The following is a 14,127-nucleotide window of genomic DNA, read 5'->3' on the forward strand; positions in this document are numbered from 1 at the left end:
AATCACCGCTCTGCATCTTAGTTGTCCGCCTGCATTTGCAGCCAGCCAATCACCGCTCTGCATCTTAGTTGTCCGCCTGCATTTGCAGCCAGCCAATCACTGCTCTGCATCTAAATTGGCCGCCTGCATTTGCAGCCAGCCAATCACCGCTCTGCATCTAAATTGTCCGCCTGCATTTGCAGCCAGTCAATCACCGCTCTGCATCTTAGTTGTCCGCCTGCATTTGCAGCCAGCCAATCACCACTCTGCATCTAAATTGTCCGCCTGCATTTGCAGCCAGCCAATCAACGCTCTGCATCTAAATTGGCCGCCTGCATTTGCAGCCAGCCAATCAACGCTCTGCATCTTAGTTGTCCGCCTGCATCTGCAGCCAGCCAATCACCGCTCTGCATCTAAATTGGCCGCCTGCATTTGCAGCCAGCCAATCACCGCTCTGCATCTTAGTTGTCTGCCTGCATTTGCAGCCAGCCAATCACCGCTCTCCATCTAAATTGTCCTCCTGCATTTGCAGCCAGACAATCACCGCTCTGCATCTAAATTGGCCGCCTGCATTTGCAGCCAGCCAATCACCGCTCTGCATCTTAGTTGTCCGCCTGCATTTGCAGCCAGCCAATCACCGCTCTGCATCTAAATTGTCCGCCTGCATTTGCAGCCAGCCAATCATCGCTCTTCATCTTAGTTGTCCGCCTGCATTTGCAGCCAGCCAATCACCGCTCTGCATCTAAATTGTCCGCCTGCATTTGCAGCCAGCCAATCACTGCTCTGCATCTTTTTTGGGCGTCTCTCGCTGCTCCTGTTCGCCCCGATGCGACCTCACACATCCGTGCACACCGCTTGCAAACCCCCCCAGCACGCGCGTTACTCCACTACACATGTAACATTATAATTATATTATTCTTAATGCATATACCACTCTAATTATTATTCTTAAAGACAATGCATCATCTGTTATAATTATCATCATCATAGCCATGTTCGCATGTTCACCACAAAGCACCGCGTGTGTGGCTGTTGCAAGTTGAGTTGATTGCTCGCAAAGCGGCGTCCGTCTGCTTGGTGTTTGAACATCTCACCGCAACTCGTATTTCATTCAGCAGCAAGGGGAAACGCACACCGATTGTCACTCACCGCACCTCGAGACGTTGGCCAGGGGGGTAAACAAATGAGTTAGCGCGTGACCACGTGCTGTGATTGCCCGCAGCACCGTCACCCGTGGTGCGTGTCCACACGGAGATCGTCTCTGAAGACGCCGTCCTGTTGACCTGGGCCGAGCCGGAGCAGCCCAATGGCATCGTTATGGACTATGAAGTCAAATGCTTTGACGAGGTGCGTAGCGGCTCGCGATTATCCATTTTACTTGCGCGCGTGTGCGTGTGAATGTGCACGCGCGTGCGTGCTGAGCGGTGGTGCAGCGGTACGCGCTACGCTGCGCTACGAACCCGGCGTCTCGAGTTCGATTCCCGCTCACGGCAACCGGCACCGGTGACGATAATCTGAACGAGTCCTGGGTCTCCCCTAGGTCGACTCAGCCTCAAATTGAGTACCCTGGTGTGGTGTGTAGTAAACATTGTTGTATATATAGGTGTTATGAAAATTGATGAAAATAATGAAAATTAAATGAAATTTGAGATTCGCATAATTTATCCGAAATTATGTTAATCAGTGTAATTATGCGCATAAATTATGCTGATTCGAGAGATAATCGTATTAATTTATGCGAGTGGGCGTGGTTATGATAATGCAGGTCGTTATGGATTATAAGGTCGAGCCTCGGTGACGAGGATTGTGTTATGAATTGGAATAACGCAATTAATCGTATGCAGTGACGCAGGCGTTGTGAGCGTGAATGAGAGAGAGTCGATTCGACTCTGCTCTTTAATTCCGTATTATCGATAAGGATACGATTACTCTCGATTGAACATTATGAATTATGTGTGTTATGGATTATGTGTGGTGATAGTGTACTTATGATAGGTCCCCAGGATTCAGATCTCATACGCAGAACAATATTATGCAGGATTTCAGGAAGAATCACACACAAACGTTCTGCTTTTATCAATTTTATTTCTAGCTAACTTTAATTTTTGGATAATATGAAAACTCAATCTCGGGATTTGGAATTTCAACACAGCGTTAACATGATAACATCACGATTGCGTTGTTTCACCTCGATAGCGGCACCTGTGGTTAATTCCCGACGCGTAACGCAATCGATCGGTTGTTGAGAGAGAGATTAAAAATATGCGAACTATTCTATCAAACCTTAACTTTATAATATGCAAACTCGTATACTTGAATTGTTACACAATACGGCACTTGGTCTTTGATTCGTATCCAATCCTTAATACATTCTGATATGCGAAGTTATTATGCTTGAAATCGTCAGCACAGTACCACGTTGATGTTCGTTCATTGATTCATAACGATTATGAATTTAAAGCGTTCGACTGAAATACTTCTAATTACCTTATCAACAACACTCGATGGCCGCAATGCTTCGTTACTTGAATTGTCACACAACACAGCATTCGGTCATTGATCATGCGCGGCCCTTAATGCAATTATTGTCACGTTGTTAACAATAGGATGCCTAATTATTATGCAACGCTACTCGTTGAAAGGGCACTCCAACCAGTATTATTCTTGGAGGCACAAATATGCGTTTGAATTCGTTATTTCATTCGTGGATACCAGCAAGATTATGTAGAAAGAAAATATTAACGAACGACTCAAGTATTTCTAATCGACTTCTCAACGCGACTCAATGGGTGGCGATGTTTCCTTTTTGATCCTTATCTCGGGCCAATCTTTTAATTAATTGTGGCCAGATCCCTGACAGGGAACCGGTTGAGCACGCTCTTCACCCCCGCGAGCGGCGCTCCGTGGTGAGGTGCCAAGAATTAATCCTTCTTAATGGGTCAGTTGGTAATTTATGCGGTTAGAAGTACAGCCCCAGCACAATATTACAGAGGAAAATTATGAACACTCTTAAAAACGATGGATTATTCACTCGGTCGTTGCGATGTTTCCACAATCACGGATGGTTCAATGGCTTGAGGTTTTAGGCTTTGTTAATGACCCGTGTGTGTGTGTGTTGAATGGTATGAGTGGTGAAAGAGTAGGCCAATGTTCGGAATCGATTCTTTGCGTCAAGCAGACGTCTGGTTTGTCGTGTAGTGGGGGGCAGTGTATCATACGTATCAGTTGATTCTTCTTTCAGTAGTTGGTTCGGACTCGACGGACGTTGGTGAACGAGTAGATACGCTCTTTTGCTGCCCGTGTGCAGGGTGGGGTGGGGGCCACTACTAAGTCCCGTGTGTGGCAGATGGTCCCCGCGATAACGATCTGTTTGCCCTGGCGTGAAATTCCTCTCTCGCGCTCTTTGGGAGAGACAAAGGTGGTCGGGAGCACCTCTTTATACTTTCGACTTATATTTCTCAAATACCATTTGGTCCCATGTTCGCCAAGACTCGTGTTTGTAACTACGTCCTCCCGACACCTCTCGGTTTTACCGAAGTTCGAATTGTTATGATAGAATTATTAAAAAGAAAAATAATTATCATCCTGAGTTTAAGAGGTCTGTTTCTTGATTGTTGGAATCCATATCCCTTGGTTCTGTAAGGTTCTATAATGGAATGTCGTGTAAGGTTAACACGTTGTTATTATTAATATTATATTGCAATTTTCTTTAAAACTGTCTTTGCCTGGTTGCCGTGTGTGGGGTGGGGTGTGTCTCCTCATCAAACCCGGCTGGCTTTTCCAGATGGCCCCTTGTGATAAGGTGTAATTCCTGCTTCTCCGCGCTGTGAGAGGGACAAAGGTGGTCGGGGTTGCTTGGGATATTGTTTAAATTCTTTTGCAAGTTTACCCATTGTCTCATTCCTTCTCGATAACCTTTGATGTGACTCGGTATTCCTGCTCCAAGCTTTGTTTTAACAGTAAAAGTATTAAAGGTGAAAATCATTTGATAGCGAATTAATCATTGGATAATAATTCACTGATGTGTCTGGTGGCCTGTTCTTAATTGGAGTGAGCGTTAGGATCGCTAATTCTATCTTATTCTTGTTGTTGCCTTTTTTTTTACTGGCAAATAAGGAAAAGAATATGTATACGATTTACCCTGTTGGCGTCTCCGTGTCTACTCTCTTGGTGTTCTGACCTCGGAGGGACCTTTCCTAAGGGCCCATCAAACTCTTGTTCACCTGGAGATTTTTGCCGATAGCTGTTACATCCTCGCCTTGAGAGTTTTATTATTTCTTTATATATATGGCCTGTTTATGACCGACATCTGGTTTTTCGTGTTTCTGGCTTACGGGTTTTATTCATTAAAAAATATAAATTGTTTGTCACGAAAGAAAGGAAAAAGAAATCTAGGTGTATGCATCCGTAAATATTCTTATGGATATTAATTGTGGAAAAAGGGCCGTATACAACAACATCACCACTGTGGATACAAAGGCGGCCGGGCGTGGTGCTGACCACCCACCCCCTCGTGTGCCTCCATAGGTGGCCGCTAACAGCACTCGCCCCGACAGTCTGCTGACACTATACGGGGGTTCTTTGTCTTTGCATTAGCAAGTGGAGGGCAGTAGAGTTAACACAACAATATGCTGTGAACCACGTGACCCAGGTTCAATGGGTCTCTGTGGGATGAGTCTGAACCCATCCCCCCCCCATCTGTACCCCCCCATCTGTACCCCCCCCCCATCTGTACCCCCCCCCCACCAGGATGACGACGACGAGAGAGAGGTAATGAGGCTGATCTCCAGCGTGCCGAGCATCACCGTGACGGGGCTCCGGCATGCCGCGGTTTACTCACTGCAGGTCCGCGCTCGCAACGCCGCCGGCTACGGAGACTACAGCCCCACACTCCACTTCCAGACGTCTCCCGCACGTGAGCAACAACACCACCATCCAATCACCACCACCCAATCACCACCACCACCCAATCACCACCACCACCACCCAATCACCACCACCACCCAATCACCACCACCACCCAATCACCACCACCACCACCCAATCACCACTACCACCCAATCACCACCACCACCCAATCATCACCACCACCCAATCCAGCCACCACCCACCACCACCAGCCACCACCACCCAATCACCACCAACCAGCATCAACCCTACCCAACCACTACCCAACCACTACCCACCCACCACCAACCAGCACCAACCCCACCACCACCAACCACCACCAACCCCACCACCACCAACCCCCAACCACCACCCCACCACCACCAACCAGCACCACCACCACCCACCACCAATCACCACCCACCCACCACCAACCACTACCAACCCCACCACCACCAACCACCACCCCAGCACCATCCCCACCCAACCACTACGCCGCCACCACCACCACCCCACCACCACCACTCACCAGCACCACTCACCAGCACCATCCCCATCATCTCAGCACCATCCCCACCCAACCACTACGCCACCACCACCACCCATCCACCACCACTCACCAGCACCATCCCCACCCAACCACTACGCCACAAGGACCACCACCACCACCACCCACCACCACCACCACCACCACTCACCAGCACCATCCCCACCCAACCACTACGCCACCACCAACCCCACTACCAACCTACCACGACCCCACCAACAGCACCACCACCCCACCCCTCCTGTCTGTTGTAGTTGTTGTGGTTGTTGTTGTAGGTGTTGTCCTGTTGTTTGTTGTTGTGTTGGTGGTTATTGTGGTGTTGTTGTAGTTGTTGTGTTTGTTGTTGTGGTTGTTGTGGTTGTTGTGGTTGTTGTAGTAAGTGAAGGATGTGTTTGTAACTCTTTCCCTCCCCCTCCCCCAGCACAAGCGACTCAGGAAGTGACCCTCTGGGCCTCCTTGCTGTCCGCTGGCCTCGTGGGGCTGATGCTGCTCATCGCTGCTGCCTGCATCATCGTCAAGAAGAGGTGGGGGGGGTCACACTGGGGGGGGGGGGTCACACTGGGGGGGGTCACACTGGGGGGTCACACTGAGGGGTCACACTGGGGGGGGGTCACACTGGGGGGGGTCACACTGGGGGGGGGGGGTCCCACGGGCGTTCTGAGTGTTCCCACGTGATCTGGCTGCACCACCAAGAGGCAATCTCCCTGAACGTTGGGTAAGAGGCGGCACCCTCCAGAGCGAACTCGCTTCTTCAGCACTGCCGCCGCCGCCTTGATGGCTGCATGCATCGCGTTGCGTTTGAAGGAGGAGGAGCAGGAGGAGGAGTGGTCACTGGCAAGCAGCAGAGTCGGAGCCTCGCGAAGAGAGACGACCTCGCTTCTACAGCGTGCGGGGTAAACGCTGCTCCACCTCGCGCGCACAGACACACACACCACCTCTAAAACACACACACACACATCTCATACACACACACATCTCTCATACACACACACCACTCACACACACACCTCTCACACACACACCTCATACACACACACCACTCATACACACACATACACACACCACTCATACACACACACACCACTCATACACACACACCTCTAATACACACACACCTCTCATACACACACACACCTCTAATACACACACACACACACCACCTCTCACACACACACACCACTCCTCATACACACACACACCACCTCTCATACACACACACACACCTCATACACACCACTCCTCATACACACACACACCACTCATACACACACACACACCACTTCTCATACACACACACCTCTCAAACACACACACACCACCACTCATACACACACACACCACTCCTCATACACACACACACACCTCACACACACACACCACTCATACACCCACACACACACCACTCCTCATACACACGCACACACCACTCACACACACACCACCCCTCATACACACACACCACCCCTCATACACACACACACACCACCCCTCATACACACACACCTCTCACACACATACACACACACCACCCCTCACACACCACCCCTCACACACCACCCCTCAACAACCGCCATTCGCCACTAAGTGGCGGTGACGTCACCACGACGCTTGTGCCAGGCTATGTGCACCCTGAGGCCACGCGAAGTGTCGAACGCCCACTGGCAGGAGGTCACGGGGCAGACCCAGCAGGTGCCACAGGTCGACTGACTGAGATGACTGGCTGATGCACCACCTGTGCCCCCTACTGTGCCAACCCGCTGTGCTTTAGCCACCCGGCGCTCCGCTCGTTGTTGTCAGCATCGCTCCTCCACCCTCCGATGTTGGTGGTGGTAGTGGTACGCCACTCAAGACATTGATGCATGCACAAGTCGCTCTCCGCTCCTCCACTATTGAGAGACAGTGTTCTTCCTCTTCCCACGAAGAGGTGGCAAAAACCCCACCTGCCACCAGCACACCAACCACAATCACCGTTACCGCCATTGCCATCTTCACCCTCGAGCAACGGGGACGGAGCGAAGCGCGTGACAACGAGCGTGCGACTGGGAATCATGTCGCAGCTGGAGAGGGCGGTGTGACCTGGCCTTGACCAGGTCATTAAAGCAGAGATGTAGGTCTTGCTGGAATTCCCTACACATCTGCTGTAGCAGACGGACAGAAAATATCGCATCTGTGCAGGACCGCCCTTTCCTGAAACCGCATTTGGGCTCCGCAAGCCTCTCCTCAGCGTGCCTGGCAAGGCGATGTTGAATAATCCTTGCCAGGACCTTTCCCGGCACACTGAGGAGTGAGATGCCCCTGTAGTTGTTACAGTCTGTGCGGTCCCCCTTCTTAAAGAGGGGGACCACCAGGGCATCCTTCCAATCCTGTGGAACCTGTCCAGTGGTCCAGACTGTTGTTATGATGTCATATAGGGCAGTCTGTGCACAAACGCCACCCTCCCTCAGCATTTCGCTTGGGAGATCATCTCTGCCCGGTGCCTTTCCTGGTCTCAGACTCCGGATCGCCTTCAGTGCTTCCTCAACAGATGGCACCTCAGCCAGCCACTCACAGGGGGTGACTTCTTCCAATATTTGAGGCACCGCAGCCTCAGCAGGGTCATCCCCACTTTGTGCCATGATGTTTTCCTGGCTGAGAGATTTTCCCTCCTTCAGGACCTCACAGAAATGCTCAGCAAATCTGCAAACCGGTTCCTGGGGGTCGGAGATTGGATCACCGTTTTTTCCCCTAATGTTGGTAATAGGTGTGGCGCTGCAGGTTGCTTTTTTGATGGAGTTAAATAGAGATTTGTGATCACGGGCCACTGAGGCAGACTCCATCTCCTCAGCAACCCACGACCACCACCCATCCTTGCAGCGCCTCACGGCTCTCCGAACCTCCGAGCGAAGGCTGCGGTAAGCCTCCTCATTCTCTGATGTGGGATTCTGTAGCCGATGACAGTGGGCCTGTCGCTTTTTCTAAACTATCCTGATCACCTCCTCTTTCAGCCAGGGTCTCTGGGGAGGTCTGGACTGCGTAACCAAAGCAGCCAATGCAGCTGCATGAGTCACAGTCCTAAACCTCGCCCATTTACCCTCGACATCAGGAGGAGTGGGGGACGATGCCAACCCCAGCCGCAAGCGATGATGAAATTCTCGCTTGCAACTTTCATCAGATAACTGAGACTAGGCCACTTTAGGTTGGAATGGGGTCCTGGGTGTACACCCACCACCGGAGTGGAAGAATGGCAGGCGCATCTCACAGATGACTAGTCGATGGTCAGAGGGCAGATCAGCTCCACGGTAGGTCCTGGTGTCAAAGACATGGGCTCGCATCCGCTGATTCGTCACTATGTAGTCCAGCAGATGTTCTTGCTTGGACCCGGCATGCATCCATGATGTTGTGTGGATGCGCCAATGCCGGAACAGCGTGTTGGTAATTACAAGCCCATGGGCTGAACAAAAATCAAGCAGCCTCCTACTGTTGTTATTGAGCTGATCTGGCCCATGCCCTCCAATCACTCCAGACCAGGTGCCAGCATCATGACCAACTCGGGCATTGAAGTCACCAAACAAGATGACTCTATCCCGAGGGGCCACTTTAGCCAGCACCTGTGACAGGTCATAGAAGGCATCTGACTCATCGGCTTTGCCTGCATCCCTCCACGGATGTTCGTCTTCAGTGGGGGCATAAGTAACCACGACCACCACTCCTCGTCTCCGGTTGATGGGAAGGCGAGCCCAAAGTAGCCTGGGGCTTACAGCTTCCCACACCTCATCACCACGCTCCCATGCCCCCTTCATTCTTGTGTTCAAAAGAAGAGCCACACCCTGTTGTTTGGCAGTCTGCTGCCTCGAGTAGAGGACTGTCCACCCCTCATTGTGGCAGGAGCCAGAACCGGTCCACCGGACCTCCTGAATGCCACAGAGATCCAGGCGGTACCGGTCCAGCTCCCGACAGAGGAGTGGCAGCCTCTCCTCCGCAGTGAGCGTTCGAACATTCCACGTGGCCACACGAAGTGGCTTTTCGTTGTTTCTGGAGGAGACCCGAGGGTAGAGATTCAATCTCCTGGCTCTGCCAATTGGGGTTTGGCCAGGAGACGTCATAGACGCCTGTCCCCCCGGGGCCTCCGGCACAAGCTTATTAGTTAAATTTTTTATTCGTAGTTTCGTGGTAAAAATGTTGAAGGTGGAGGGGTTACCGGCCCCTCGTACCCATCCAGAGCCCCCGTTTAGCCACTGTGGTGGTCACAGACGCCATGAGAGGAGGGGCCAATCGGAATTGGCCCTCCCCCCACAGCACTGTCCACGACAGAGTTTCCCGTCCGGCACCGCGAGGAGGTAGGGGGTTGTTTTGCCGGACACTCACACACACACCACCCCACACACACCACCCCTCACACACCACCCCTCATACACTCACACACACACACACACCCTGTGCACGGTTGATTTCGCCGTTGCCACCCACAGTGAAGATGCCGGGCTTCAGGCTGTACATTGACCCACACGACTACGACGAGCCCAGCGATGCTCTCCGCGAGTTCACGACGGAAATCGACGCCTCGCGAATCAAACTTGGACGCGTCATCGGAGCAGGTGAACGGGGGGGGGGGGGGGGACGGGGGCGGGCACGTCTGTACCGTGGTACCCGTTAACTAAAACTTACTCACAGGGCGCCCACTTCAAATGTTGACACTGCTGAGAATTTGCAACGCCGCCGCAAGAAATGTTTGTGCCTCCGGGGCTCTGGAGACCGCCTGGAGAAGGTTCCAGGCGCACGGTGACAACGACGGCGAACGAGTGGGAGAAACTCTTTGACTTTTGGAAGCTATTAACGTTACATTTGTTATCATGTTTAACACGTAGGCTTTCGCGAACCCAGATCATCCATACGTGACAAGCCTTACTAGTTGGCTGGGTCGGGTGGTGGCGAGTTTAACCATACATTTATAAATTTACGTGCACTAACCAGAGAAAAAAAATCTCCATTATGGATTTGTTATCATGTTACAGCGTAGTATTATTATTATTCGTTCTCTTTCCATGAAAAACCAATAGTCCAATATAAGTGTTAACATTTTCTTTGGTTCTTTCGGTAAAGTCACGTAGAATGAGAATAAAATAATAAATTGATAAAATAAAATAACACAATAATATTCTCACGACGTTTCGGCCACAACACAAGCGGCCTTCATCAGGTGAAGGGGACGAGACTGTCTGGACAGCGCTGTCCTCCAGACAGTCTCGTCCCCTTCACCTGATGAAGGCCGCTTGCGTTGTGGCCGAAACGTCGTGAGAGTTTTACCGCGTTATTTTATTTTAGCAATTTATTATTTTAGTCTCATTCTACGTGGTGGTGACTTTAGCGAAAGAACCAAAGAAGATGAATCCTCGCAGTCACGAAAGCTTCAAATCGAAAAGTGTTAACATTGTTTTGCAGCACCCCGTCGTTTGCCGTGGGTTCACACTCCCCAACGCATGCACCACACAGCGACCGGCCAGTGCACAACCAGCAAGCAATCGGCACGTTTTATTCACGTGACGAACCTTACTTAGCAGCTGGACGGGGGGGGGGGGGGGTCCTCACACCTGCTCTACGTGCTACCCACTGTCATCGACCCCTCGGCCCGCAGGAGAGTTTGGGAAGGTGCACGTCGGATACCTGAAGCGCCAGGGCAGCAGCGGAGGGGCGGCGACAGTGCGCGTGGCCATCAAGACGCTGAAGGGCGGATCCAGCAAGCAGCAGCAGCAGGACTTCCTGTGTGAGGCGAGCATCATGGGCCAGTTCGAGCATGACAACATCGTCCGCCTGGAGGGCGTCGTCACCAAGAGTGAGCTTCGAGAACGTCCAATCGATGCCACACGCATTTTAAACAAACTAAAAACTGGCAATTAATCTTTGTTTGTTTTTTCCGGTAAAGTCACATATAAATAAGAAGTAATAAAATAACATAATAGCGTACGACGTTTCGGTTGCAACGCAAGCAGCCATCATCAGGTACAGAAGAACTAAATTTAAGAGAGAGGGGAAATACATAACCCCAGATGTATACAACCGAAACGTCGGACGCTATTATGTTATTTTATTATTTCTTATTTATACGTGACTTTACCGAAAAAAACAAAGATTAATTCCTGCAGTCACAAAAGCTTCGAACCAAGTTTAAAACTGGCAAGTCTGTTATGTAGCTGGCTGTCCAGCTGATTATGCCCGTTGTTGTAATCACTGGTGATTGTACTCAGATTGGAAATGTTGTGGATTTGCTCTCCAACACACCGGTGTGGTGTACTTCTATACTACACTATACACACTGCACATTACACTATACACAACACTATACACGACTATACACTACACTCCTCTATACTACATTATACACTACTATACACTACATGCCACTGGTTCTTTATGTTCTAAAGATGTAGATGCCACTGGTTCCTCGCGTGCTGCAGATGTAGATGCCACTGGTTCTTCACGTTCTGCAGATGTAGATACCACTGGTTCTTCACGTTCTGCAGATGTAGATGCCACTGGTTCTTCACGTTCTGTAGATGTAGATGCCACTGGTTCTTCATATTCTGCAGCTGTAGATGCCACTGGTTCTTCACATTCTGCAGATGTAGATGCACTGGTTCTTCACATTCTGCAGATGTAGATGCCACTGGTTCTTCACGTTCTGCAGATGTAGATGCCACTGGTTCTTCACGTTCTGCAGATGTAGATGCCACTGGTTCACGTTCTGCAGATGTAGATGCCACTGGTTCTTCACGTTCTGCAGATGTAGATGCCACTGGTTCTTCACGTTCTGCAGATGTAGATGCCACTGGTTCTTCACGTTCTGCAGATGTAGATACCACTGGTTCTTCACGTTCTGCAGATGTAGATGCCACTGGTTCTTCACGTTCTGTAGATGTAGATGCCACTGGTTCTTCATATTCTGCAGCTGTAGATGCCACTGGTTCTTCACATTCTGCAGATGTAGATGCACTGGTTCTTCACATTCTGCAGATGTAGATGCCACTGGTTCTTCACGTTCTGCAGATGTAGATGCCACTGGTTCTTCACGTTCTGCAGATGTAGATGCCACTGGTTCACGTTCTGCAGATGTAGATGCCACTGGTTCTTCACGTTCTGCAGATGTAGATGCCACTGGTTCTTCACGTTCTGCAGATGTAGATGCCACTGGTTCTTCACGTTCTGCAGATGCAGATGCCACCACCATCTATTGCGCAGAGGTTGAACCTCTGACTCTCGGTTCAGAACGGGCAACCGGACGTACGAACAGGTTTGTTTGTACCTCTGAGAGTTCGTAAGAGGAACATTCGTAAGTAGAGGAGTCCCTGTGTATGAACCCACAGCGACGCATCTTGGCAGAGATACAAGGTGTGTATGTGACCAAGTGATGATGTTACGGTATAAGTCGTGAATGCTGTGCGTGGATTGCTAACGTTTGGTTTTCTTGTCCTCTCGACGAAGGTAAACCTGTCATGATCATCACCGAATTCATGGAAAACCATTCCTTGGATTTATTCCTCAGGGTAAGAAGTGGCAATGCCAAATGATGCGATCATCGGTGTGTTGCAGTCTCACACTCCTCAGCGGTTGTGTGTGTAACTGTCCACAAATGGAGAGCACACGGTGGCGTTGTTGTGTGTGTGTGCCGTAGATCATACTAACCGGGGCTCCGCTTGTGGTGACAACTGCACGCGTCTGCGTCAAACTTCTTTGTACCTTACGTAGCCAACTGGCGCGGGGGGGGGGAGACAAACTAAACACAACAAGCGAGAGTTCTAAACAAATTAGTTTAGACAACGATGACTTAAACGCACATAGCAGCTCCCGGAAGAGCATTCCAGACGGCCGCACAACAAGCAGCACAACGTCACCCAGGCGGCTCCTCATCGCCTCCTCTTCTCCCTCCCTTCCTCTTCCTTCTCCCCCCTCTCCTCCCCCCTCTCCCCCCTCTCCTCCCCTCCTCCCTCCCTCTCTCCCCCCTCTGGCCGGGCACGGTGTAGATGAAGAAGGGGCACCTCGTGGTGACCCAGCTGCTCGGGATGCTGCGTGACGTCGCATTGGGCATGGAGTACCTGTCCCGCAGGGGCTATGTGCACCGCGACCTGGCCGCCCGCAACGTGCTCGTGAGTGGCGAGCTGACGTGCAAGGTGTCCGACTTTGGCCTCTCGCGGACGCTTCTACTGGACGCCGACCCCGAGGGAGCGTACACCTCCCGGGTAAGGCGGGGCAGGAAAAAAGAAGCGCCGGCGTCGTCGACGGCCGACGTTCGGCCGACGTTCGGCCGACGTTCGGCCGGAGTCGAGGAGAAGGCAAAGCCGCGCCGGCCCGGCGTGTGTCGGCGCGGCGTTACCGCTCCCTAAGGGGCTTCCGTTTTTCGCCGAAAGTACTTGCCGCCGCCTTGCGTCGAGCGAAATGCATTAACCTCACACACACACACACGCACACACGCACACACACACACACACGCACACACACACACGCACACACACACACACGCACACACGCACACACACACGCACACACACACACGCACACGCACACACACACACGCACACACACGCACACACACACGCACACACGCACACACACATACACACGCGCACACACACACACGCACACATGCACACACGCGCGGTGAAAGTGCGAACGTGCAGCGTACGGTGCCGTTGCCTTTGGGATTCACGGGTCCACACCGGAGACGGTGTGGACCCGTGAATCTC

At 51.4% G+C, this 14,127-nt stretch overlaps 1 protein-coding gene across 1 annotated transcript in view; it reads left to right on the forward strand.

The window, feature by feature from the left end:
* LOC142917305 (ephrin type-A receptor 5-like) overlaps positions 1-14,127 on the forward strand; it is a 32,455-nt gene that overhangs the window by 13,429 nt on the left and 4,899 nt on the right. Inside the window, exons 6-13 of the mRNA XM_076061936.1 lie at positions 1,202-1,326; positions 4,729-4,894; positions 5,790-5,937; positions 6,218-6,306; positions 9,862-9,987; positions 11,025-11,222; positions 12,869-12,930; positions 13,408-13,623. Of these exons, the coding sequence (XP_075918051.1) occupies positions 1,202-1,326; positions 4,729-4,894; positions 5,790-5,937; positions 6,218-6,306; positions 9,862-9,987; positions 11,025-11,222; positions 12,869-12,930; positions 13,408-13,623 (1,130 nt within the window). The remainder of the gene's footprint in view (positions 1-1,201; positions 1,327-4,728; positions 4,895-5,789; positions 5,938-6,217; positions 6,307-9,861; positions 9,988-11,024; positions 11,223-12,868; positions 12,931-13,407; positions 13,624-14,127) is intronic.

The sequence above is a fragment of the Petromyzon marinus genome, unplaced genomic scaffold, assembly GCF_048934315.1.
Source record: "Petromyzon marinus isolate PM22_M1 ecotype Great Lakes invasive population unplaced genomic scaffold, UKy_Petmar_22M1.pri1.0 PM_G_Scaffold_45, whole genome shotgun sequence".
NCBI classification, from domain to species: Eukaryota; Metazoa; Chordata; class Hyperoartia; order Petromyzontiformes; family Petromyzontidae; genus Petromyzon; species Petromyzon marinus.